Below are 27766 nucleotides of genomic sequence, written 5' to 3'. Positions count from 1 at the left end.
GGGCCTGTGGGGGGGGCGGGGAGGCGGCTGAGGGGGCGTGTGTGTGTGTGTGTGTGTGTAAATATAAGAGACTGTCTGCGTGTAGGTGCACGTATGTGTCTGTGCGTGTATGTAAACACACGCGTGTGTCTCTGTGTGTGTGCACAGACGCCAGTGTGTATATACACACATGTGCGTGAGGTGGGCCCCGTGGGAGGTGCACGTTAACCCCGGCCCTCTGCTTTCCCTCCCCAGAGCTGGAGGGGACAAACAGGCCGGCGGCAGAGGAGGCCAACGGGCGGGCAGAGAGATGGCGACGGGCGCAGACGTGCGGGACATCCTGGAGCTGGGGGGTGTGGAGTCGGAGAACACGGGCACTATCAACAAAAAGGACATCATCAACTCAGATAAGGTGAGCTGTCGTGACCCAAGGGGCTGCTACGTGTTTTCCAGGCACTGGTTGAAGATGGCTGTGCTGTCTGGGGTGAATGTTGGAAAAAAGATTATATGAAGTATGTACCTTCCCACAGTCCACTTATTTTTGGGCTTCCTAGGTGTATCTGTAAATGTCTGGATGGCCCCACTCCTGGGTTCCTGATGTTCTTAGTTGATTTTGCTGTGGTATTTGGGGCTGTACTCAAGCTGGAGCTGTATAGGTAGTGTCCTGGTGAGCTGGGCCTGGCCTCAGGACACTGCCAGCTGCTGCTGAAGTTCCCATTTTGTGTAGTGTGTAAAGCGTGTTTACCATTTAGGCCCCAGGCAGATGGAAATGCTATAACACAGTCCTTGCTTAGAAGAAAAAAAAACCATAGTCTGACTTGATTGAGTGGTAAATGTCTTCAAACGATGGAAGAAGTCCCTGTTCAGGGAAGGTGTGTGGCTAGGATTTGGGAGAACTGGGATGTGTTGCCTGTGGGAATGTGGGTAAGTTAGTAAGTTCTGTTAAGGACATATATTGTCATGTGCTGCTCTGTGTGATATGCTATGGTATGTTACTGCCTACTGTATTTTAAGTTTGGGCAAGGTCTTGGCTGTCCCCTGCTATGCAAGGTGTTGAGAAGGTAAATTATGAATTGTGGAGGAGCTTGGAAATGAGCAGGGGGAGGTGAAATCCCCAGGAGCTGTCTGGTACAGAGGTGGCCTGATTTGAAATAAAAAACTAAAATAAAACCAAACCAAACATCCACCTCATCCCTGAAAGTGCTTCCTAACTCTCTTTCAGTGGTCTTGTGACAGCCTGGCTGGGGATAGGACCAATGTTGATGGAGAACTGTTGAGTTTCAGTAATTTAAATGTTGAAATGTTGAAATCACCAGTTATCAGCTGTGTTGTTGAATTGTGTGTCCTGTGAGCAGCTCCTTGGCTGGATTCAGCCTGTGCTGTGCCACTGAGTGTTCAGATTTTCGAGTTCTTTGATTTAGATGTGCTTGTCTGTTAGCTAGCAGAGAGCTGAAGGAGTACTGGTGGCTGTCTGCCTCTCTTCTGAAGCAGAGGGTAAGATTTGTTTCTCCTCAAGTTTACTGTAGTGGAAATAGAGAGGAGGAGTGCAGGAGGCTGCTTGTGGCCAGGAGTGAAGCATTCTGAATTTCTACAAAGTACAGAAACTAAAGCAAACCAGAGGTGTAAGCTGTTATTGCATGGAGAGAGCAAAATTGCTAATAGCAGTGTAGCACTTGGTCAGGAAATAGATCTGTTCTCAATTAGAAAAGAAACAGATTCATGTCTTTAAATCACAAGAGAACTGTGAAGTACTTTCCAGTCCATTAGTGATTGAGAAAGTTAAAGAAAAAATTACTAGGCATAAGAACATTTAAATCAGCAGGATTGAGTAATTTGTTCTCAATTCCTAAAAAAGCTGGCTGAGCTGATCTCTGGCCTGCTGATATTAACTTTCAATAAATCTGGGAACTTCAGGGGAGTTCCAGAAGCCTGTGTTCAAACATGGTGTGTGGTGTCCTGTGGGTGACTTCCTTGGTTGGCCTTATATCACTTATTTCAAGGTGAGGGACATGCTAGGAGAAAGGTGTTTGATTAGGAGTGAGAAGGTGCTAATATGATGAATGTCGTGAAGTTTTATGGAAAGTAGTGGTGGTCCAAGCTGGTTGTTTATTATTATTATCGTTATCATTATTACTATTTTAATGGGATTTTGAATCTGCTTGATAAAGATGATTGTGTCAATCTAATGCAATTTATGATACAGTGTTTTACTACTGCAATGTGCTCTGATTTAAAAGTTGGTAGCAATATGGTAAACAAGTACTTAAAAGTAGTGACATGGCTGGTAGTCAGAAAGATGGTTCTGTCAGACCAAATGCTCTGGACTTCTCAGTAAACTTGGCCCACTCAATAAAGTGCACCTTGTGAAGGAAGCTGTTGCTGTACCCACCTGAATCCAAAGCTGATTACTTTATAAACTTGTGTATGTGATATGAGGTGAACTGTGCCTTGGAAACCCTCCATTCTGACAAGGTTTTAGGGGCCAGATTGAGTTGTATACACTGAATTCCAAGTGTGAAGAAACCATGTAAAAAAAAAAGAAGGGAGTTTGCTTTTGTGGGTGATACCAGTAGCTTTGACATAGGGCTACTACAAGGGCTTGATCACAACAGGTAAAGACTGAAGTTTCTGCAGAACAAAGTGACAAAAACTAAGGGAGGGTGGGAAGATGTTTCTCTAAAAGGCAAAGAATCACTTAATTAAATGTATTAATACCTTCATGTGAGAACAGTGCTTACCTAGTAAAAAAAGGCTTAGTGCACCAGCCTCTGAAGGCTACAGCCAGATGTTCAACTTGGAATTTAAGTGTGTGTTATCAGCAACAAGAAGTTTCTGAGTACTGGTGAGTGCTATCACTGGAAGAGGGCACGTTTTGTCTGTCAGCGTCTTTCACTAGGAACAGGCACTTTCCTGGAGAAATTCAAGGTTTCTAAAAACAGGTATCAGTGAAAACCATCATAGGGCACCAGGTTACACAGTTTAATGTCCCCTCAGGGACTGCTGCTTCTGAATCTAAAATGCAGTTAATTTGTTTCAGAAAAAATCCAAGAAATCTTCAGAGACATTGACGTTCAAGAGGCCAGAAGGAATGCACCGAGAAGTTTATGCACTCCTCTACTCTGACAAAAAGTAAGAGTTTATGCTCACCTGTGCTGGTTTTGGGGTAGCCTGGGCTTTTGGTGCCAGACCAGCATTCTCTTGAACCATGGGCAGTCTTGCTTCCCAGGTTGATCTGCCTTTGTGCTTGGCCCGTGCTTGTGCCTTTCTCTCTTAGACAGTCGTGTCTCTAAATTTAGGGGTTACCCTGTGTAGGAGGTGAAATAGGTACAAACACAACAGTCTAGTGCAGACAAGAAGAGTTCTTACCCTTCTGTATCTAATTCTCTTTTAGTTGCAACTGGGAATAATACCTGCTTTTTTTTTTTCCTCCAAAAAAAGTTCTGCTGCAGCCTGTGTTTAGCTTCTGAATTGTTCCCTTTCCCCAGAGGTCTCTTGTGTAGTTTGCTTTCCAGATGTGAGAGTGACAGAGCACTGGAACAGGCTGCCCAGAGAGGTTGTGGAGTCTCCTTCTCTGGAGACATTCAAAACCCACCTGGACGCCTTTCTGTGTGATGTGCTCTGGGTGACCCTGCTCTGGCAGGAGGGTTGGACTAGATGATGTTTTGAGGTCCTTTCCAACCCCTAGGATTCTGTGATGGTTCTGTTCAAACCCATCCATACCGTGTATTCTGCCCTCTAATGTGAGAAGCATTGCAGCCTTGGGGAGTGCAAAACCTGGAATTAAGCTTCAACTCCAGTTTTCCCACCCTAAGGACTGTGGTGGCAGTCCTACTCTAAGTCAGGAATCTCTTTGCATTTGTCCTGGGCTGCTTCTTGCTTCTTGTCAGCCGGTGTTTTTCTGCACCCCAGGGATGCACCTCCGCTGCTGCCAAGCGATACAACTCAGGGTTATCGAACGGTCAAAGCTAAACTGGGGTCCAAGAAAGTCCGGCCTTGGAAGTGGATGCCTTTCACCAACCCAGCCAGAAAAGATGGAGCAATGTTCTACCACTGGAGGAGAGCAGCAGAGGAAGGGAAGGACTACCCTTTTGCCAGGTTCAATAAAGTAAGTGGGAGCACTTTCAAACAAAAGCATATTAATAGCAGCTGAAAAATACCCTTCAGCTTCTTGAATGTCCAGATGGGAAGTTGGTTCTTTCGCCAAGTGAAGGCTGAGTTAGATTTCGCAATCGCGTTTTAAATTACATTGTGACCTGCAGCCCTGTGACCACAGACTACGATGTCTCCAAATCATTCCAGCTGAGTAGCTCAGAGCTTTCTAGAGCCCCCATGTTTCAGCTGTGAAGACATTAATTTGGTAAGGAGGCCACCAAACTCTGCTCCTAACCAACACCCTCCCCCTGATTAGAGGCTCTGGATAGTAAAAGAACCTGTGTTCTGAGCAAGACATTGAAGTTGTAAGTCTTGTTGTTTTGCTCAGGGTGAAAAAAATCGCTTGAGCTTCATGGCCAAAAAGCTGGCTTGCAGCCTCTTGGCCAGATTCCAGCACAGATGCTCAATAACGTTGCGTTCCCTCTGAAATTGCTCCTGTGGTATCAGTGTGGTGCAGTGCCCTGTTCTTTGCATCTTACATTAAATCGTCACAATGTGTTGTTGTAATTTCCTGCTGTCTTTTGTCCCAGATGTATCTGCTTTGAGTGGCTGGTGCTTTCATGTCTATGCACAAAGGAAACTACATCAAGATTTATATTTCAAAGTCAGGCCTTCCAAAGGAGAAGCAGAGTTAGGGTGCCTCTATAATGTAATTTAACCTGCTTTGTGGTGCAAATCTGAAGGGGGGGGGGGAAAAAAGTGTGCTAACATGATTCCACAAAAGCTCTGCTTGCCTGTGACTGTATACAACACTTCAAGTTTGTAACCCACAGAGTATCAGCTCTAACAAAGCCTGGCTTCCTGCAGAGTTAAGTGGTTGGTTGACCTTATGTGTTAGAAGGCTCAGGCTCTGACTGATGCTTTTCCTCTTGCTGGGACATTGGTTAGAGCTTCCTGTGGTATCCCTTCTCTGATGTCTAGGGTAGAAGTCTGAAACCGACTTAGTCACTCAAGGCACCTGCCTCACTGTCTGAGTGAAACTTTGGGAGTATAATTGTTGCTAAGACTCTACTCCTGTAGCAGTTTTTGGCTGAGTTCAACCGAATTTATCAGAGGGGGCCACACATGGGTGCTGTAATTATATGATTCTCCTTTCCTTAACTTTATCACATACTGGGAGCTGGCAGACAGAAGAGCTTTCAGCAAGGCTGCAACCTTTAGATTAGTGGTACAGACAGCTGCCATCTGCACATGCACAATTACATAGTACTAGGAGCAAGTTGAGACCCTTGTGGATCCATGGTGAGAGAGTAGAAGGCACTGATGAGTTTTGCAGATATTTGCCTCGTCAGAGGAATTTTGTTTACTTTTCCAGACTCTTCCTTGGGTTCCTTCTCATATACGTGATACCTCTGCCTGAATCTCTTGCTCCCCTTGGCATGAGCCTGTTTTCCAGTATGGTTTGTCCTGTTGGTTGCTTAAACTCTAACCTGGCTTCTGCGTTACTACTTACTTGCTTTGCCTGTTCTCTGTGCTTCCAGTCTCCAAACCAAACTCCTCCTCTTCATTGTGTGATCCAAAATTTAGACTTAAGGTTTCATAGTACACACTAAGCCTTGATCCAGGGTGTGAAGTAGGAATATAGAAGCAGCTTCACTGATGTCAGAGCAGTGGCCTCTGTCAATCAATGCTCATGTTTCTGGCTACCATTAGTAAAGGTTTAGAGAAAGAGCATGAGAATGAGGCAAATAGAGCATTTTTTTTCCTAGTTTCTCGTGGTCTTTGGCTTAAGGATTTCTTAACTTAGAATTTGTATTTAGTATGTTCAGGGCAGAAATTGGCTTTGTGAATGTCCCACAGTAACAAATTCTTCAGGTTAATTTTGCATGTTGTGCAAAGATGCTTTCTTCTGTTCCTTTTCAGCTGCTGCCTTGGGGTTTCATTTGCTGCCTCTGAGATCTTGTGTTTTGTGATGTTGTGAATTGTCCTTGCTATGTACCATGTTTTCTGTAATTTGATGTACACCTGCCCTTCTGTGCCCTGTCTCATCCTTTTTGTTCTCAAATATCCTTTCTTTTGAAGTGGGTGGACTAGGAGTGAGTATTTCACTTATGGAAGCATGGTGGGTTTGTACCCTGGCTGTATTTCTCTTTATTCCCCTGGTCATTTTTACTGTTCAGTTTGGCTTTTCACCCCTGCTAGGCATTGTGCTGTTTTCGTAGAACTGTCTCATGGATCCAGGATCTTCCCAGAGCAGTTTCAGCTAATTTAATGCTCATCATTGTGTGAGTTTATAGTGTGAATTATAGGACTGAGAGGGGGTTTCTGGGCTATTGAATCCTCTTCTTGGCGCTTTCAGGTCCTGCACCATCCAATTCCTTTCGTAAACCAGTCAAGTTACTTTGAAAAGCATTTGGATTTTCCTTCCTCCCTGCTTCCTTGGAATGCTGTTCCAGTCTGTCTCTGCTCCATTTCTCATTTCCAGGTTAAATTTTCCATTTAATTTGACATTTCTTTGCAAGCCAATTTCTTTGTCTTTATTTCAGCTGTTCATCAGAGAAGATAGTGATAGGACAAGGGGTAACAGTTTTAAACTGAGAGAGGGGAGATTTAGGTTAGATATTAGGAAGAAATTCTTCACTATAAGGATGGTGAGGAACTGGAATGGATTGCCCAGGGAGGTTGTTGATGCCCCATCCCTGGAGGTTTTTACAGCCAGGTTGGACAAGGTTTTGTGCAACCTGATCTAGTGGTCGGGGTCCCTGCTCGTGTCAGGGGGGTTGGAACTCGATGATCTTTAAGATCCCTTCCAACCTTAATGATTCTATGATTCTTTTCTTTCTGTGGGTGTTCCTTTCATTCCATCTAGCATACTTGAAGCCTGCTGACAGATTGCCTTTCAAACTTCCTTTGCTAGGCTCCTTTCTCTTCCAATCTGCTGTGGGAAGACAAGCTGCCCACCCTGTTCCTCATGCTTGTTACTTTTCTCTGTACTTGTTCCCATTTCAGTTCATCTTCCCTGAACAGGGGTCAGTAGAGTTGTAGTTGATATTGCCAGCTTCTGCTGAAAATCCCTTTCGGGACCATATTTGCATTTTCATGGCTGCATTGCATTTGGACTTACAGCCATCCTGTGGTTGGCTCAAGCTTTCAGTCTGATGAGTTCCCACCTTCACACTTCGCAGCAGTTCTCATGTGAGCAGCCATGAGTGTTCTGGGGCCTGCTCTTTGCTTTTGTTCCATTCTCTGATCAGGCATCCACCACCTTCCCTTCCATCCACTGCAGAGGACCCTGCTGGCTCTTCTTATTGATGTAAACTACTCTAGAAAATATTTTTCTTTTCACAGTGTACATAGGACATCTGTATGGTGTCTAGTAGGGTGGCTTTTCTCTTGGAGTAAGTGGTACTTGAAGGTTGGGATGCAGTGCATCCCCAATGATACGCTTTGCCTTTTAAGCTTCTCTGTGGAAGGGATGGAAGAAAGACAGTAGACCTAAAGAGTCTGTTATTTAGAGGCTTAGAAATGCTCCTCTCAATTGTATGGAGTTCATAACTTTCCTGCTGTAGGACTTGGGAGGGCATGCAGGTGTTGAAGCATGTTTTCTTGTGGAGGCAGGACCTTCTGAGGCTGAACAAAGTTCTGCTGCAGTAGTTGTGGTAGGGGGTAAAGAAAGAAAACACAGGCTTGTTTGCACTTTTGCATTACCAGGCACTATGATTTCCCCTAATACAGTGTTTTTACTATTCCTTTAGTACTTATGTGACACTTGTGTTCTGGACAGAGCCTTTGCAGAGCACTTCCAGGCCAAGGATGGTGGTGTGGGTTTCGCCTTTTAGGCACCTGTGATTCTGCTGGAAAAAAGGGCAGGGGAGGAAGGGTGGGACAAAGTTGTCTACCAAGTTTATGACCCTCAGCTGTACAGCACCCAGCCTTTCAGATCTTCATAGCACTGTCTGCACCAAACATGAAAGCAGTGGGTTGTGTATCAAAGCAGAAGGTGTGCTGAAGGCTGGGAACTGCTGCTTCTTGCCTTTCCCGTTCTTCCCGTACAAAATGTGTCCCAACCCAAGTAAAGACTTGACTGTCAGAGCAGCTTTTGTCAAGGTATTGGTGCTGCTATGCAGGAGGAATGCAGGGAAGCTGGCTGAACCTTGGTTTCCCTGTTGTGTTAGCCTGATAATTTTGAAACCTATTGTCAGGATGTGGGTTCCTCACCTCTGCCTGTGTCAATCACCTGAAGTAGGTTTCAGCCTTCCTGTTAGGCTCCCCAGAACGTCATGTTTGTGGTCCTGAGATCACACATTGCTCCTTATCAAGTCCTCTGTCTGCTCATCATGTTTTCCTACCAGGACCTATTGCTCAGGGTCCTGGCAGCTCCCCCCCCTCAGTGTGCTGCTCTGGTTCTTGGCTCGAGTATCTCAGCCCTTCCCAGCTGGCAGTGAGAAGGACAGTGCTGTGAAACAGCTACCATGTTTTTCTTTTCTTTCTGCACAGACAGTGCAAGTACCAGTCTACTCAGAGCAGGAGTACCAGATGTATCTCCATGATGATGCGTGGACCAAAGCAGAGACAGACCACCTCTTTGACCTGGCTCGGCGGTTTGATCTGCGCTTTGTGGTGATTCATGACCGCTATGATCACCAGCAGTTCAAGGTTAGTCCTGGGGGCCAAGGTGCTGCTAACAACCTGCTGCTACAGCAAGTGCACGGCTAGCTGCACTGCAAAGACCAAATTACCCTTTATATCAACTTAATTAGGGGAAAATAATGAATTATTGGCAGCCAGGAATATTGAATTTCCAGCACAGGGCATTGCTGCTTGCTTTGTTTGTAATTAAATCCACTGTGACTTGTGCTCGTTCCCTGTTGTGTTTTATTAGAAAGGGAGAAGGTTTGCCCCTGCCAGGAGAACAACTTGTTGTTTCTTGAAGATAAGGCAGCTGGGGAGTTTGTTTAGCTGAGCAGGGTGTATTTGCTGGATTCCAGTCAATGCCTCAGGAGGAGGATCTGCTAACAGTCCCTGGGGATTGGGATTTTTCCCTGGTGCTGCTCCTGACTTGTGTTCTGATCTGATCATCTCTGCTGTGAAGCAGAGACCATCAGTGGTCTGAAGATTCAGCTCCAGTGTCATGGGTATAAATCTGTGGTTGCTGGTTCCTGGTGACATGAAGGAATGATGTGACTACTACAGAACAGCTCCAAATGCTGTTGATCTCTGAAATGCTCATGTGAAGAGCCTGTAGCAAAGTAAAATGAAAGTCTGCCCAGCTGGGCAGCCCAAACACCTTTGGTGTTTGGAGTAAGGGAACACAGCTCAGACTCCACGTGATGATGGGCAATGGGTTGGTGCAGCTGATTCCTTCTTGGTTATGTCTTGAATGACCATTGCTTGGAGCAGCTCAGAGGAGGCCTCCTGTGCATTTGTCAGTTTCCTGTTTCCAGGTTTTCTCCTCTTGGGACAACTATCCTTGCATCCTTTCATCTGGGAGTGCTTCACTGCTGTGTTGTCTCTAACCCTCAGCTGTTTGTTGGACCCTCTGGGGGGTGTTTTTCAAGCAGTAGCTGTGAACCCATGACAGTTAATTCACAGGTCATTGGGAAACTCCCCTTCCCCTGTGGTTCCACTGGGTCTTGCAAGGCTCCCTGCAGATCTTCTTCCCAGGCATTCAGTCTTATACCCTACCTGACATACTTCAGCCAGTGGTCCTTCGCTGTCTACTGCCCAGGGTTTTTCTTGATTTTTCCATTCTGTCCTCCTGTGATGTCTTCCACAGAAAAGATCAGTGGAGGACCTGAAGGAGAGATATTATCACATCTGTGCCAAGCTGGCCAATATTCGTGCAGCTCCAGGCACAGACCTGAAAATCCCAGTCTTTGATGCTGGCCATGAGAGGAGAAGGAAGGAACAACTGGAAAGGCTGTACAATAGGACACCAGAGCAGGTAACTTGGAAAAGAGGGCATCACTGCTCCAGAATATTTCTCAGAAGTTGAATCAGTAGGTGGATAAAATAGGTCAGAGGGTGGGAAAGGGAAAGAAAGACTGGACAATATAAGAGCAGCACTTGTGTACTGCTTTTGTTGTTGAGTTTGTGTCATTTTAAGTGATACAAAAGGACGAAAACTGAGAAGTCTTGACTCTTCAGGAGAGAGGGCTGGGGCAGCAGAGTGATGGTCTCTGGTAGCTACCAACACCACCTCTAACACTTTTGCTACTAGTCCCCTGAATAGAAACAAATTCTCAGATCCATGTTCTTATGAGTCCCTGAGTCACATGGAGAGAGAATTATTTCCTTGAGAGTAAAAATCTTGCCAGAAAACATAAAAGACTGTAAATCAGTATGTTTAGTTCTCCTCTTTGTTGAAGCTGTATAATAGTCCAGGGGTTTAGGTGTTAAGGAACTGTGTGTTCCCCAAAGACTTGAGGAGGGTATCTTTTTCTGTTAGCAGTGCCCTCTAATGACAAGTTTATCTGTGTAATGTAACTCTGCTTGTCATTCCTGCATGGACGGGTGCTGGTACTGGGCACATCTGCCGTGTGTTCTACATACTGTGTCTGGGGAGAGGAGCCAGCTTTTCACAACACTGCATTTGCACCTCCAGTATTGTGTCCTTGGTCTCTTTGTCTGGAGGTGGGATGAATCATTTATGGATGAACCTGCCAGTTTTTAGACTGTCATTGCCATGGATGCAGAGTAAGGGTATGGAGCATGGTGTGCTCTGCAAATCTAAGATATTAAACGGGGGAGCTGGAATTCGTTCTCCGGGTTGCCCAGAGCAGAGCTGTTAACAGTAGGTGGCCCCCTTGCCTTGCTGGGCCTCCGCTGCAGATCTAATTGCCTTTACGTGCTCTGGTCTGCAGGTGGCAGAAGAAGAATACCTCATCCAGGAGCTTCGCAAAATTGAAACCAGGAAGAAAGAAAGAGAAAAGAGAACCCAAGACCTGCAGAAACTCATCACAGCTGCTGACACCACCACTGAGCAGAGACGTGCTGAGCGCAAGGCTCCCAAGAAGAAACTGCCACAGAAGAAGGAGACAGAGAAGCCTGTAAAAATTTCTTTTTTCAATTTTTCTTTTTTGTTTTTTATTTTTTTTCTTTCCCCTACTCTGACTGGGTACTGTGTTTCCTTCAGCAATCCTACTGGGATCAGGCCCTCAGCATTTTTGGAAGAGTAGCTGCTGACTGCTTTCTAGCAGATTTTTTTTTTGGTTGCATCTTTTGAAAGGCAGATTGGTCTAAGACAGCCATTGTTAGAGTCCTTTGGTGTGCTCTGTGTCTCTCTCCCATTTGAAAAATGCTGGTTTAAGTCCTGTTTCCCTCCCTGAGAAGTGGGATGAATAGATACCAACTATTCACGCCTCATAACAGGGAGAAGCATCTGCCTCCCTGCATCTCCCAAGTGTGTAGCTTGGTGCTGCTGTGCAAGGTTGTCCCACAAACACCTTGTCTTTCACCTGCCTTCTTTTTCTAGTCCAGGTTTCCTCTTCCTGACTCCTGGGTCTCAGCAGCAACTCCCCAAGCACAGTACATGCCCCTCTCCTGATCCTCAGCTGTGATCAGAGCAGCTCTGCTGGGGGACTTTTATATTGTGGGGGCTGTTGCTTCTTATTTCTCCCTGAGATGAGCTAGAGTCTAAGCCCAGAACACAGGTTTTCCTTCGCATTTGATGTTACCTCAATTTCTCTTTCCAGAAAGAGGACAGCATGGACTGATCTAAATTCAGCACTTTTGGTAGGAAAGGGCTGTTGCAAAATCTCAGATGTTTCCAGCGAGTCTCTGGGAATTTCTGTACCTCCACTTTGTGAGCAGAGAGCACTTGTGTCATTGTCCTCCAAAATGGTCTGTGCAGGGGAAAGGAGAGAAGCAGTGACTGCTAGACAGTTATTGCTTGATGAAGTGTGCCTGGTGGCCACCACTTCCTTAAAACATTGTTTTGGTTCCCTCTTTGCCCCTCTACCTAATTAATACAGTATTACTTGGCACCTTGTGCATTGAATTCCCTTGAGGGTTTATCTGGAAAAGCTCAACCATGGCTGGCAGATCTCCCTCTAAAGAAAGCAGCTCATCACTGGGGGTAATGAAAAAAGGGTGGTGATAGAGAATGGGGCTGGAAAGATGCTGAGGATGCCAAGGTGAGGGAGTCCAGCCTTAAATACTGCCTGTTGGCTGGTGCCTGTCTGCAGGCATATAGTGCTTAGGCACGCCAGGGTGGGCAGGGGAGCTGTTTCTGTTGTTGCACTAGCATCATTTCAACCATGACGGAGTCCATTAGGAGTCAATTACCAACTATAGCTGGGAAATGTTAAGAAAAAAATTGCATTTTAACTAAGAATTTGAATCGGGAGCTGCATCAGCATCATTTCAACAAAGGAAAATCATTTACCAAAGAGTCAATTGAGGTTGAAGCGTTTACAGCATGTACAGGCACGCCAGGCAAAAGAACCCATTTAATTGCTTGTGTGCTGAGTGCAGTCAGAGTTATCTTGGCTAAGCCAACAATGCTGATTTACCCTCACTGCTGGTGTCAGGGTGTTCAGCAACAGGCTGGGGCACAGGGTTTGAGGAGTATGAAAGCCAGCCTTCATCCAAAGGAAGAAGAGAGGATTGGTTTTTGATTGCAGCCTTCTTTCTAACAATTCAAGCAGGGAGGTTGCATCCTACTGAAGATCAGAGTGTTCCCTACAAGTTCCTGAACCCTGTTGGTAGTTAGAGAATACTTTTTCCACTATGGTCACGTTTAGAAATGTCTTCCTGGGGCCTCTCTTTGTTGAACTGACCACAGATCATTGAAAAAAATCTTAAGTGCCTGGTCATGCAGAGCGATCTGGAAGGTGTCCCCTTGAGACCAAGACATAGAGATAGTGGATGGAGATGTGAGAGTCATTTTCAAGGAACTTGAGGAATTGACTCACCATCCTTCAGCACCTCTTGTGATCTTGGGGCAGCCCCAGTTGTCTCATCCCTGTCTGGAATGAACAAAAGAGCAAGCTGCAGAGGCTCTCTTCAGAGAAATGTGGGAGCAACAGGGCCAATGCTTCTTGTCTCCAAAGAAATTAAGAGATTTCAGGTGACTCTTCCTTTTGGAAAAGCATGATTGAACATGTGTTCTGCAGAGATTGTGGCTATTAGACTGAATCATGGGTATCACTGACCCATTTAGGGAACCCCAAACCATTCAGTGCACAGGGCCCTGCAGGTAGCTTGGTTTAATCATTTGGAAGTTTGCTCACCTTGTGCTTTGCTCAGCAGCACAGGTTTTTAAGGGATTGCATTTATTTTGCTATCCATTTTGTTGAATTGTCCAGCAGCGGCAGCAGCATGAGAAGTTTGCTGCCTTGTATTGCTATGTTTAAAATGTGAAGTGGGGAAGGAAGAAAACTGTCGAACAAGTGGACAAATGGCGAAATGTGTATAAACAGCAGACATCCCTGAAGGGGTGTAGTCCTTATACCCTCATGAGGGGGCTCATGTCTTTACAGATCAGAGGTTTCTTAGCTCATTCCTTAGAGTACTTGCACTTAAAAGCCAAGGTTTAGGGTAGTTCTGGGCTGTTTTGGTCAGTGAAATGGGCCTAAGTTAAATAAGAATATTGTGCAAATATACACATCTTAGTGTAAGGAGTTATGTTTAGGGTTAGGGTTTATGTGTGTGTGGATGACTGAAAGGCTCTGTGTAGTGCTGTGCATTTACTTCACCCAAACAGGAATGCTTGAGTTCTCCAAAGATACCTTGAATTGGAGTATTTTTCTTAGTGAATTGCTTGGGATTTTCCTCTTGCCTCAGCTCTGACACGTGGCTGTGGCAGGTGGTTCTCTGTCATAGGAAGCAGTGTTTCCCCTTCAGATAGTCTCTATATGAAATCTTGTGTTTCTTGTGTTTCCTCCATCAACACATCCTGTTTCGATCTCTTTCAGGCTGTTCCTGAGACTGCTGGCATCAAGTTTCCTGACTTCAAGTCTGCAGGTGTCACGCTGCGAAGCCAGAGGGTAGGCTGTTGTACTGGTCCCTTGGGACCTCTGTTAATGTCTGTCTCCTGTCTGTCTCCTCATCTGTTCTCCTTTTATAGCTAAAGAAAGTCAAGTTCTTGCCTCTAAAATAAGAAAGGAATTCCATAAATGTGGGGACTCAGAAACCTGGAATGCTGGCTGTGTGAAAGCCAGCTCATTGCCTTGCAGAGGCACCTGGACTTGCTGGTGTTTGTTACTGGTGTCAGACACACTTGATGGACCCAAGTGGGGCAGTCAAGTCCAGGCAGAGGTCACAGCCAAACCTAGTAGGCCTCACACAGCATGGGTGTTAATAGATGAGAGGTGCTTCAAGAACTGGATGTTCAGGTAGTGTCTTGAAGAAAAGAGAGACACATTAATGCATACAATGCTTAGCCTTCCTATTTCCATTATCTTCAGAAAATATTTTGGGGAGAAGCCCTTCTGATCCTTCTGTTGCACAGATATCCCTGAGGAAAGAACTTTCTTGCTGTTCTATCAGCAGGAGTTGGCACCTCTCTCTTAGCGACAGGTTTTGGGAGGCCAAATAATTTAAACCTGCCTGGCCAACTGGATGTTGTCAGAGGGGCTTTGGTGGCAAAATCCTGTTTGCCCAGTACAAGTGCTTTTTTTTTTTTTTCCCCCCTTATTTATTTTTTTTCTCTTCTTTTTTTTTTTTTTTCCCCTAGCCAAATAAAATAATCCTTAGTTGTTTTTTATTGTAGCAAAAGTGGAGAAGTATGTCCTTTTTGCCCAGTACAAGGTTTTTTTTTTTTTTTTCCCCCCTTTTTTTTTTTTTTTTCCTTTTTTTTTTTTTTTTTTTCCCCTAGCCAGATAAAATAATCCTTAGTTGTTTTTTATTGTAGCAAAAGTGGAGAAGTATGTTCCTTGCCTGGCATCCTCATTTGGATAGTGATTTTCTAGGTCACTGTTAAAGACTGTTTTATGGGATGTTCTTTTGATGTCAGAATAGTTTCAGGATTTGCTGGGAGCACCCTGGGGCTCATGATAGAAAAGTGTTTGGGATCATGCTGCTTTGACATGTGAGTGCACATGCATGTTAGAGGTGATATGCCTCAGCAAGGTCACTGCTGGAGGACACCTTTAGTGTACAGGTGCCACCATCTGCAGGCTACCTGTATGAGTGAGGGGCTACAGCCTTGAGGAAGTCAAAAAGTCCCAGCAAGTGACAGGCAAGACTGCATTGTGTGTGCTGAGATTGATGGAGAGGTGGCAGATGTGTTCTCCAGCACTAAGATAAATAGAATAATTTATGGAGATTGATTTGGATTTTGAAAACTAGTAAGTGATGGTTGATCTTTTCTATTTTTTTTTACCTCGCCCCCTGGAAGAGAAGCTGAGCAATAATCTCTCAGTGATGGAAACATCTGGCAAAGCCAGCAGCCTTTTTGTGTGCCAAACAGGCAATTCAAGTCACAGCCTTTGTGGAAGGGGGTGCTACATGCTTCTCTCTGTTCTCTTTAATGCTCACAGAAGGCAGTGAGAAGCTGAGGCATGGCAGCCTAATTCAGCAGCTTTCTACCTGCATATCCATGCTCCTCGGATGACCTAAAGCACCTTCCTGTCCTCTGCTTGAAATTTTTAAGGAGATAAATGCTTTTATTAGAAGTACCAGTGGTGTGCTTACTGAAAAAGATTGCAAATCACTGATCTAAGTGAAAAAACAACATTTTGTAGCTTGGAAGTGTGAAAGCTTCCTTGAAGCCAGCAAAATGAATTAATTTGTGGCTTTTAGTCAGTCACCTGGCTTCCTTATTCAGGTCTTCCCTGGCTTTAAAATGGGAGCTAATACACTCACTTGCTTCGCATATAGTTGATGGGGAAAATTAATTGCATGAGCTCTGCATGGGCCTTTTGAACTGGTAAGAGATGCTGAAGTGCTAAATGGTATAGTTGACAATCCATGCTAATCCAAATTATTTTACTTGTGGGATTTATGTGGCAAACCCTCTATATGCCAGTGGTGTGGAATTGATAAGGGTGGGAGCCAAGTAGTCAGGAATTTGTATGCTGTGCTGGAACCTTGTACTCTAGCAACAGCCAGTGTAAGATGTTTTACCCTGAGCACATTGGAGAGTGATTTCTAAAGGTTTGTGACATCCTGCAGTAAGATTTTTGCCTGAGGACCTGAAGGGTTCCTCTCCTAAAGGCTTCTATTGTCCTTTTTTGTTTTGTACTTTGCTACCCTGCTTTATGCCTTTGTAGATAGATGAAGTTGGATTTTGCACTGAGATCAGGGACTCAACCTCTGTCACATGTGAAAAATGTACCATATCATCCCTAGGATAATAGCACTTACTCTTTGATTAGAAATGATCTTTTTTTTTTTTTTTTTTGTTCCCTGAGGATTTACAATTAGTCTGAAAACTTGAGTTAAAATTAATTTGTAGAAATGAGTCCTTGAAGAAAAAGTTAGCAATCTCTATTCAATCTATTCAACTTTATTTGCTCCCAGTAGTTTTTGTGACAGTAGCCCTGGCTTTTCAAATTCCTCCTGTTGCTAAAGCTTACAAAACCTGATGTTACAGGTGGAATTTGAAGACTTTCCCTGCACCCCCAGGCCCCCGGGATTAATAGTCAGTTACAGCCATTATTCTTCATAACCAAAAGTTTCTCCTTCAGCAGATGCTGAAGAGTAATCTTCTCCAGTGAGTTCAACAAGCTGCCTTGTATCACAAATGGCTTCATTCTCCCATTGTTGTCCATGAGGCTGTGGCCACAGGCAAAGGAGGCCACAGCCCCTGTGCCCTTGCTGTGCATGGGGGCTCCCCTCTGCCTCCTGACAGCACAGACTGCAGGTTTCTCTAAGGCAGTAGGAAAGTGGGCATTATGAAAAGCTTCATCTGAATTCCAGTTGCCTTGGTGCTACTGAGAATAGGAGGCAGTTGCAGATGTTTTGGAAGAGGGTAAGCCTTTCAGGAGTTTCTTGAGAAGGAATTTTAGACCTTTGCCTTTGCTGTTAGTAAAGCAATGTTAAGAAATTAATGCTAGAAATGTATTCTTAATCCTAAGTGTTGCTTCTGGAAAACTGCCTGTTATACCAGGTCTGCTCAGCTGGGAGGGCAGGCAGCCAAAGAGCCAGAGGAAATGAGAGATGTGTAGGGAGGGCACAGGGAAAGGAGAGGAAGGGACTAAAGGAAAAGCAGGGGTCTATGAGGAAGGAAAGCTTTGCAAGGATCTGTGTTCAACTTTAATCTTTTCCAGGACCCAGACAAACCAAAAATAACCCCATGTTTGTGACATGGGCATCATGTTGCTTTGTAGGGCAGAGCTGCGTTTGTTTTGAGTTCAAAGTAGTGTGTCTGTACCATGTCATGTTCAGCTTTCTTTTAAGTTTAACCTTTTGTTTGACTTTATTATATTCAGAGCACTTGACCTTGGCATAGTTAATATCTCTTAATTAAGTTTTAAGTTGCTCTTCTTCTCTCAGCCTTATCTGTGAATTTTGGACTATGATTTCTTTAATGCTGTTGAATTGCTGCAGAAGTGCCTTTATGAAAGGAGGTGATGGATGAATGGAAAAGGGTGGATGTTTGTCCCCAGTCCTGCATGTTGAGGTATAAGTCCGTGTGCTTGCTCTGTCATAGGTTTGGAAACAAAGGAACTGGAAAAGAATCAACTGAATGATGTCTCATCTGGAAACAAAACAAAATTCCAGGAGGAAATGGAGTTTCTAGAGATCTCAGTTCACAGAGAGGACTGAGAGATGCCTCAGCTTAGTCATTTAAAGCTGGTCACCTCCCCTCAGAATAGGCTTCCAAATGGGAGCCTGACTGCACCTGCCTACTGGGATCTTGTAGACAGTTTGCCAGTTGGACCAATTTAAAAAGTAGAGGAAGGAAAGTTACAAATACAGCTTTAGTACTCATTGATTCAAATATTCGCACTCACCAGCTTTTAAATATTTACTAGCCTGCTGAGCAGTTTTTTTAGCACTGATCAATGGGTAAGAATTTGGTGTGTTTGTGGGGAGAGTCTGTCTGTGTGAGTTCCTTTCCATTTTTTTTCCTTGGAGTGGAAACTGAATGCTTACTACAGCTCCAAGGTGAATGATATTTCTAGAGGAAAATGGGGTTGTATGGATGTGTTTAGACATGTTTATTCTCCATATTTGATCTGACCTACAATTAAATGGCCAAGCACGCCACCTGTTTACTCTGCATCAGAGGCTGTTGGCTCTGCTCCTTCTCTGTCATTAATGCAAACCCAGACCTCATCGGCTGTGAACATGTGAAACATCTGTCTGTCCTCCTGTGATCAATACTATCCCTTCAGAGGTTTAGCTTTGGAAGCAGTTCCATAAAATATCAGTTATTTTTATTTGGATTTGATAAATTTAATTACTTGGAGCAATTAATAATTTATTTGTTTTGTATTGATTGCTCTCCAAGGCATCCTGGCATCAATCTGATGGAGATCAGCACACCCTTATTAGGTAGGAAAGTTTATGTTTCCAGATCTGAACATCCCATGGATTAGTTAGCTGAGATGTGCTTGTTGCTTCTACTAGCAATTTTTCACTAGCAGAGTTGTATGTTTTGCACTCTACAAAAGAGTGGAGGAGATTAATTTCCATGGGGAGTCTGACAGAGAGGTGTGGAAGGCAAGTAGTAGTCTCATTTCTGTGAATAAAAGTTATGAACAAATGATGCAGGCTGGATCAAATTCATGTTGTGGCATTGCCATCTATTTGTTGTATTATGTGCCCTTTCATTAGGGCTGAGAGAGTGCTGGTGCATTTCCTAATCAAACTCCTGTCTGTAGAGAATGAAATAAGATTAAAATATTTGGGTATTTATTTTTAAACAGCAAAGGATTCAAAACCTTGGATCAACTAGAGAAGGTGAATCCAACACTTCTCTTCCTCCCTTCTCATTCTTAGTGAAACTGAAGGGCAGTTGGTGTTAAATTGCTGAAAGAAAATGCATCTGTCACCTTTTTTGTGGAGCTCTTTGGCATGGGAGAGTATCTGGACCAAAGCCTTGGTAGGCTCTCAGGTATAAAGAGAGCACTCTGGCTGCAGTAGTGGGATGTTTTAAAATAAGTTGTAGTTCTGGAAAGGGCATTCCCTTTTGCTGCTTCTGTTGAATCATCAGGTACTAAACCATGTCTCTGCAGTACGAGGCCCTGGGGACCTTTTTCTGCCAGTCCTCGACAAATTTGGGAAGCTTTTGCTGCTGCCTTTGTGTGCCCATAGTGACATAGTCTTAGGTGTCATTCATCAGGTAATCTGATTGTATGTAACTTGTGCAGGGCACCATATAATATTACCTTTTTCTTTCATTAGCATAACCAATATAATGATTGGAATGTAATTAGTCACTGTGGAGGTCTTTTATTTATTTGTATGTGTAATTTCAGTTAAATTATTTAAGAGAAAGGCAGCACCAATTCAAGATGCCGGTTTTGCTGCAGTTTCTTGGATTTGAGTCTGATCTAGAAGTTGACATAATGTAAGGTTTGAAACTGTCCTTGGAGTTCCCCTCCTGTGGCCCATCTCAGGGCCCTCCCTGTGATCACAGCACACTCTGCTGTGCTCTGAATTTGTTTCAGTCAGTTGCAGCTCAGAGGCTGCAGCCTTTTCCATTCCCTGCAGCCACCTCTGCAGGTCTCAGCTTGGTGCCTCACCTGTAATGAAAGACAGGAGTAGGACTAGCAGGGAATCTGCAGATCTTGTAAAGCAAAATACTAGAGAGTCATACTGGTAATGTGTCTTTAACATAAAACACCATCCAGTAAGTGTGTCCTGTGCAATTCTTTCTTCTGCACCATGTATTGTACTGTTTTTCTGTACACAAACACTTCTGTAGTCCTTTTGCCTTTTTTTACCATCTTGCATTATAGTTAAAGCAAAATGTATTTAAGGGCAAGGAAACTCAGGGTTGGTAAGTGGCAGGTAATACTTTGCTTGCTAAAAAGCGACCATCTTTTAAATGGCAGGCAGTCCTGGCAAGGTGTGAATTCTGACCTTCTCAGGTGTCTTGTTTCTTGTCACAAGTTGTATGTCCAGTTGGGAGAATCCTGACCCTGTCTGGGTTATCAGCCATTATTTGAGTGGATTCCAAGTAATTCTCAGTTTAGGCTGCTTGTGCAGGGTCAAAGCAATCTCTACTCCCTTCCAAGGGTGGGAGAGTATAAAAGCATCCAAGTCCTTGTTACCTGCACTGGTGAAAAACCCGTCATGCTGAGACATTGATGCTCCAGACCTTTGGTTTCTTTTAGAAAGTATCTCTTAGCTTTGCCCCTGGAATCAGTGCTGTGGATGCTTAACAAGACATTCATGTTTATAGGAGAAGTGACATGTTGCTTTGCCATATGCCTGAGTGTGGTGTGCATCTTCAAGATCTGTTGGTCTTCCTCATCCTTGACAAAGCTTTCTCTGGACATACTCCTTTAACACGTAAAACTGGTTTAATTTACTAGGAGGATTGAAGTACAGAATTTACATTTTTGCACAATTGATTTGGGAATTGGAAGGGTGTGTCAAACTTCAGTCCAAAGAAACCCCCGTTCACATAATATATAAATGTTTGCTTCTTAAAAGTTTGGCTTATTTAGCATCAAGCCTCATTGATGGAGAAAGTCGATGGTCATGTGCCATCCCAAAGTGATCCCTGTGTTTAATGTGTTACATAGCACAGTAGCAATGATGTGGCAAGATGACTCTTATTTTTATCTGTCCTAAATCTCAGTCTGGTAGATCTGCAGGCTCTGGTCTAAGACATAGGGTCTCTGGCTGTAAGCTGGAGCAGGGGGAAGCGTGTATGTTCATTGAGACAGAGAATTCCTGTGCAATTTCAAACTTTTCTAACTTTTGCATATATCCATTGCAATTACCCATCCACCTTTCAGTGTATCGCTTCAGTTCTGAGCAGTTAAGCACTTCACAGTTCCAGAAATGTGCATGTTCACATTTGAAATTGAATTTCTCTTTTGGGGCTTTTCCAGAGCTCTGAGGCTAAAGTACTTAATAATGGTTCTTTCCTTCCTCGAGTCTTAAAACTGTGCAGAAGTGGAAGCTCTTTGCTTCTGCAGAGTAGAGCCGTGCAGCCGGGAAAAGGTTGACCTTTTTTCCCCATCTGAAGCCAGAAAATGCAAAAAACATTATTAATCTGAAATTTTAGCACTCCTTCCCGGAAACCCACTCAGCAATTCAGTACTCTAAAGGTATCCACAAAGAAAATGCCTCATGAGAAAGTTTTCTTGCTGCTCAAATTCACAGAGAAGGTGGTTTTCAATGTCAGTGAGCTGTATTATAATGCTGGACAACAAAATTGGTATCGGTGCATAAAACCACAGTTTATAGCTGTACAGACACAGGTCAGGATGTCTGGAGTTTTTAGGATTAACAGTTTTAGGGCAGTCATATTGTTCAGAATTGGGGAAGGGTGAGTTTAAGGAAAAGGTTGTCTCAAAATTGAATTAAAATGAAGTGCAGCATCAGGGAGGGTATATGTGAAATATCCAAATAACCACTGATTAATTTTAAAAACTCGTATTTTGGTGAGAGACCAAACAAAAGGCTTTAGCACAAACGTGAGATTTTATTATTTTTTTTTAAGTTGTGAGCACCAGAAATGGAGCATTATTTATGAAGAAAGTGATAAATTGAGAGCAGGACATTTAAGATGACTGCTTACATATAGTCATGTGGGACCCAGCTGCATCTGCCTTTGTAGGTCCTGCAGACCTCTCCCATTCCTAGTGCAAATCCCTATGGCAATCCCTACCTGCCAGGTGGAGATGCTGTAAGACACAACAGGGGACTGTGCTGCAAGCTCTGCTTAGACTTCATTACCAAAATGTACTCAAATACATTTACAACTATGCTTAAAAGTATTAGCATAAATAATGAAAACTGAACCAAGTCTGTTTGGGGAGGCTTTATCTTCAGTTATTTCTCATCATGTTTGTTCATCTAATGAATTTTACCAATTACCAATTAATCTGCAGTAGGTCTCCTAGTTATTACTGTGAATTAGCAAGGCTTTGTTGGCAGAATGTTTCGAACATTAAATAAAAACATTGTATCACTCAAAACCTCTGGGGTGCTCTGCAGTGAGACCCTTGGTTTCTATAATCAAACTGCTTGGACCCACCCCCCAGTCCCTCCACCCCTGCTGTGGAAGTGGGGCAGATGCTCTGTTCATCTCTTGAAGCTACGTGGCCAGATTGCTGAGCAGTGTCCCTGTCCTCCAGGGAGAGCAGAGTGGGTCAGAGCAGTTGTGCTCAGTGCCTCTCAGGCCAAGCTCGTGCCAGCAGAGGCTGTGTCCCAGAATCCAGCAAGGCTTCTCCCAGCATAGCTAGGCTCTGGTCCTGTGTCTTCGTGGGGTTGATTCACACCATTTTCTGCAGCTCTTTATTTATTTTTCTCTTGGTACACACAGTTCATGTGCTTAATGCAGGTTGTTTATAGCAAGGACAAAGGATTGCAGTCCTTAAATCAAAAGCGACGTCGGTGTAATTATGAGCATGGGCTGGTGTTGCAAAGAGGGCTGTAGGGAGAGGCTGTCAGAAGAGAAAAGCATCCAAAATATAGTAACCACAAAAATCCTGACCAATCAGTTTCCTGACTGGAGCAATCTGTTTCCCAGGTATTATTATTATATGGGGACTTTGAAGATAATAAATAACAATAATAGTCTAGTGTAAGGAAGAAAAGAAAAGGGCAAATGCCATTCACCTCGGAAGCTGTGGTTGCTCACTGGAGTTCTCTGAGGAACATAATTTTCCTCAGCCTCTGTGGAGGACTCAATCCATGACAATACCAAGAACATCCCAGGAGCTGTGGTGTAAGCAACAGGATTGCCCTGAGTGGTGTTTTTATTAAGGCCTGCAGAAACCACATATTCCAGCACACACACCTGGAGCCAGAGAACTGTTTTCTGTGCTGGAGACTGGGACCTGTGGTCCCTGTGGTTTGCCTCGTTGCTCAGAAATGAGGACAGTTGACACCACTTCCAGCACTCTGGTACACCTCTGGACACCTACTTAAAAGACCAAAACAGAGAAGGGCTTGCTGAAGTAAGCTTGGGCTTATCAGAGCTCTACAGGGCAAGAAGGCTTCTCTCCTGCAGCCAGGCAGCCCAGCTAACGGACCCTGGCTAACAGATTATCAGCAGTATTTGAGTAATAGACTGCTCATTTAGTTTTAATACATTTTGCATAGAGAGCAATCAGGCTTCATCAGTCTTAGAGATGAATTGGCTTAGCCAGCTAAATTCTAAAGATATTAGTCTGACAGCAGCCACATAAATCATAACATTTTCTTAATGATGGTAAAATTAAAATATACTCTTGCTTTGAGAAACCAATGAAGCCTTCCTGTTTGCAGGCCAGATCCTCCTGCCTGAATTAAAAGGAAGCTTAATTGATGTGTTTTTAAACTAAACTCACAGCCCCACTCCTCCCCAGCATCTGTAGTGTTATTTTCTTTGAAGTTAAATTAATTTGTCCTGCCTTTCCCTGTTCCATCCTCTAATCTTCAGGAGTGCTAGTGAAGACCTTGTCTTGGTATTCATTGACCAGACTCCTGTGGGGTGTGAGCAAGACATGCACAACATTACAGTTGAAGGCTTTGCCAGGTTTATCCTTTGTGTTGCCAGTAGTTCCTTGAGCTAGTGGAAACCTCCCAGGAAAAAAACTTGTGTTCTTCTTCCAGCCCACAAACCAAGACCTCCTGACTGTCCACCTACTATAGCCAAGCATGAACTTTTCCTGTTTCTTGTCCTTTGTTCCTCAAGGCCAGCATGCTTTTGCCAGCTGGTCTTTGACAGAGAGGAGTCTTGCCTTTGGCTAGAAAGACCATGTTGTTGAGGTTAGGGGCAGGGGTGAAGGTGAACTCTCAGGGCTCTGATAATCAAACAAGTATTTTGTGTCCTGAGCTCTTCAAGGTCAGGGGCTCTGTTAATTCTGAAATTACGTGGTAGAGAAAGTGGGTCTTTCCAGCAGGTCCTACACTGGGGTTGTAGAGCTCCTGATGGGACATATTCAGCCATAGCTGAGTTAAGGTTAGTGCTTTCACCATTTGGATATGTTCATGCAGTGCTTCTGCCTTCAGAGTAATTAAGATGTTCCAGATGGTGTATCTTCTTGTCATTTTGGTGTTGAGGCCGTGAACACTTTGGAAAGGATGGGCCTAATTTGGGACACTTACACTGGGTTGTCCGTTTTGGTGAACTTCAGCCTGTGGCTTCCAGGAAGTAAGGTGACCATGGCACCCTTTGGTGAGCTCACCTCAGAGGCCAGTTTTAAAATGGATTACAGAATGGTTCTTCCTCCAGGTCATTGCCAGCCCAGTGTTGTGGTCTCATAATTGGTTTGAACAAGGTAGAGGCCACTAATCAGTAAGTGGTGTGCAGGATGGCTGCAGGACACTGTCACCTCTTTGCTATTCATTGGCCTGCTGGGCAGCTTGGGGTGGTTTTGATAGTTCCTGGGTGGAGGTGTGAGCTTACCCCTCCAGAGCTGGAGCTGGAAGAACAACCTGTGACTGTGTGCAGTGAGCTGTTTGACACCATGGTGTTGAGAATCATTTCTTTCCTGGTCTGTCTTCTAGCATTGCTGAGGAAGGAAAAAAGTGCTTTTATTCGTTCTTGGCTATATCTGCAGGGCATGGAAACCTGCTCTCCCTGCCATATTGTGCCAGCTGCGTTTGTGCAGCTCGTAATCTAATAAATGCTTGGTCTGAGCAGCCAGCACTCCTGCTAGAGCCCAAATGAATGCAGAGGAAGGACCCTGCTAAGTGTATGTGTTCTTCCTCTCCTGGCCAGCTCCGATTCCCTTTCATAGCTCACATCTGATGCTTCCTCTCTCACCTAGCCCCTTAGCTCCGATGTAAATGTGTGTTTCACACTTCCGCCAGTCAAGTAACTGTGCTCTCTCTGTCTCTCCCCTTTGTTACAAAGCCCACTCTGTAAATGAATCCCACAGGTCTGGGGCTCAGCAGGTAAAAGGAGAAGTGAGTCTGTTAGCGCATGAGTCTAATCAGGCTGGCTAAAGCGAATAAAGTAGGGCAGCATTGCACATCAGCTGCTGTGTAAATGAGCCCTTTGATGGGCTGGGCACTGCAGGAGAGGGTTTGAAGCCGAAAAGAACTTTTGTTGTTAATTCAGTGACACATGGAAACTGTAAAACAGCGTGTCTTGCACACACACGAGAGAGAAAATAAAAGCCCTCACGACCGGGCTTTTCAATACCTGCCCTCGGACCTAGTCTGAAAACTTTCAGCCCCTGTCTCCCTCTCTTACCACTTGATTTTCCTTTCTCTCCCTTTTCTTTTTTTCTATAAAAAGAAAAGCTCTCTTGCCTTTTGAACTAGACGTCTGTGAGTGAGGGCTATCTCTGAGCTGTGTGGCTCTGTTACCTTTGTGTTCCAGATGAAACTGCCAAGCTCGGTGGGACAGAAGAAGATTAAAGCCCTGGAGCAGATGCTGATGGAACTCGGAGTAGGTGAGTAAAGGGGGCATGCGAGAGAGAAAGAGACACACAGAGCTAGCTTTTGTTCTCAAGATGGGCTATTTTTTCCCCTAGTAATACAGCCAGTTTCTTGAATAACAGTATGTGAATGGTTTCCCCTTTGTTACAAAGCCCACTCTGTAAATGAATCCCACAGGTCTGGGGCTCAGCAGGTAAAAGGAGAAGTGAGTCTGTTAGCGCATGAGTCTAATCAGGCTGGCTAAAGCGAATAAAGTAGGGCAGCATTGCACATCAGCTGCTGTGTAAATGAGCCCTTTGATGGGCTGGGCACTGCAGGAGAGGGTTTGAAGCCGAAAAGAACTTTTGTTGTTAATTCAGTGACACATGGAAACTGTAAAACAGCGTGTCTTGCACACACACGAGAGAGAAAATAAAAGCCCTCACGACCGGGCTTTTCAATACCTGCCCTCGGACCTAGTCTGAAAACTTTCAGCCCCTGTCTCCCTCTCTTACCACTTGATTTTCCTTTCTCTCCCTTTTCTTTTTTTCTATAAAAAGAAAAGCTCTCTTGCCTTTTGAACTAGACGTCTGTGAGTGAGGGCTATCTCTGAGCTGTGTGGCTCTGTTACCTTTGTGTTCCAGATGAAACTGCCAAGCTCGGTGGGACAGAAGAAGATTAAAGCCCTGGAGCAGATGCTGATGGAACTCGGAGTAGGTGAGTAAAGGGGGCATGCGAGAGAGAAAGAGACACACAGAGCTAGCTTTTGTTCTCAAGATGGGCTATTTTTTCCCCTAGTAATACAGCCAGTTTCTTGAATAACAGTATGTGAATGGTTTTTAAAATATTTTATGTATTTAAAAAAAAAAAAAAAAAAAAAGAAAGGGAGAGGGTAAAAGCCAGAACAAGATGCACAGGGGTATTTTTTTTTTCCTCCCAGTAGAAAAATGTCTTAAAAGAGCCTTTGTTTCTCTCTTGTTTGGGCCTTTTTAACCATCAAGAGAGGCAGCACAGTATTAGGAAGACAAATCTCAGCCTTGCCAGGAGAGGTACTTCTAAGTGTGTTAGTGACCACGGCACGCACATTGTTCAGGGCTGCCCTGTCTTGCTTTCAAGCTTCGTTTCCTCTTAATTTACTGCTCTCAGTGGCAAGTCCAAAATGCATCTGGGACTGCTCATCCCCCCTTTATAGGTTGCATGCTGTGTGAAAATCTGGAGCATCTCTGCTGAAAGGCGAGTAAACACACATCCCTCACTCTTGAACTCCAGTGTCTTAGCAGCAGAGAGACGGGTTCACTTCACATGTACAATACCCACTTGTAGCTAGAGGGGAAGAAGTGCAGCCCATGGCTAACTGCTGCCCTCCATGCCGTGGGTACAGTTTGCAGGTACTACAGGTCCCAGCGTGCAGTGCCCCTTGATTAGACACCTGATGATCCCTTTTCCCTCCACTGTGGCTGGGGGTATTTTTAAAAATAGAAGAAGGAAAAAAAGAGAGCCTTATTGGTGATTTACAAGGGATTACTGAGCCTACTCCCAGCACTGACTTCTGTTAACTCCTGTTAGGCTTTTGGGCCAACTGGTTTATGGCTTGATATGTTGTCTCAGAGACTGTGTGCAGTTCTGAAGGCCTTCTGTGGCTGGTGAAAGTGGCTTGACCAGGGTGGTTTCCCCTTTTCAGCTTTAAAACAAAGGGAGTAACTGTCTTTACTTGCTAAGGAAGCCTTGGGGAAGGATGTGAGTGCTTCTTAGAGCTCAATTTCCATCAGGCTAAGGAGGATTTCCTGACTCCTGCCATGTGGTGGGAGTGAAGCTTCTGGCATGTCTTTGTGGGAGTAAATGGGCAGCCAGGACCTTTCTAGGAATCTTCCATTGGAGGGTGGCAGGCCTGGGTGTTTAACAGAACCCCTTTTTCTCCTCAGATCTCAACCCTATGCCCACAGAGGAGATTGTGCAGATGTTCAATGAGCTGCGGAGCGACCTGGTGCTGCTGTATGAGCTGAAACAAGCCTTTGCCAACTGCGAGTATGAGCTGCAGATGTTGCGGCACCGCTACGAGGCCCTGGCCAAAGCTGGTAGCATTGGCCCCCTCAGTGCAGAAGGTGCCCATCCAGATGGCCAGGCAGGGCTCGGCATCGAGGAGGGCAAGGGAGATGCCAAGGACCAAATCATTGATGTAGTAGGAGCACCACTGACCCCCAACTCGGTGAGAAGGAAGGTCGGGGGGGCAGAACAGGGAGCACTCAGGTCTCCGACGCAGATGCCCTGA

At 44.5% G+C, this 27766-nt stretch overlaps 1 protein-coding gene across 1 annotated transcript; it reads left to right on the top strand.

The window, feature by feature from the left end:
• The first annotated feature begins 240 nt into the window (after positions 1-240).
• Positions 241-27766, top strand: DMAP1 (DNA methyltransferase 1 associated protein 1). Its single transcript, XM_010006562.1, has 9 exons — positions 241-391; positions 3017-3108; positions 3889-4084; positions 8569-8727; positions 9848-10015; positions 10935-11120; positions 13989-14060; positions 25460-25532; positions 27420-27766. Exons 1-9 carry the CDS (start codon positions 290-292, stop codon positions 27764-27766), a joined length of 1395 nt encoding a protein of 464 aa, XP_010004864.1. The 5' UTR covers positions 241-289.

This window comes from Chaetura pelagica, unplaced genomic scaffold (assembly GCF_000747805.2).
Source record: "Chaetura pelagica isolate M959 unplaced genomic scaffold, ChaPel_1.0 scaffold69, whole genome shotgun sequence".
Lineage (NCBI taxonomy): Eukaryota > Metazoa > Chordata > Aves > Apodiformes > Apodidae > Chaetura > Chaetura pelagica.
The sequence above is the reverse complement of the archived record's forward strand: the minus strand, read 5'-3'. Positions and strand labels throughout refer to the sequence as shown.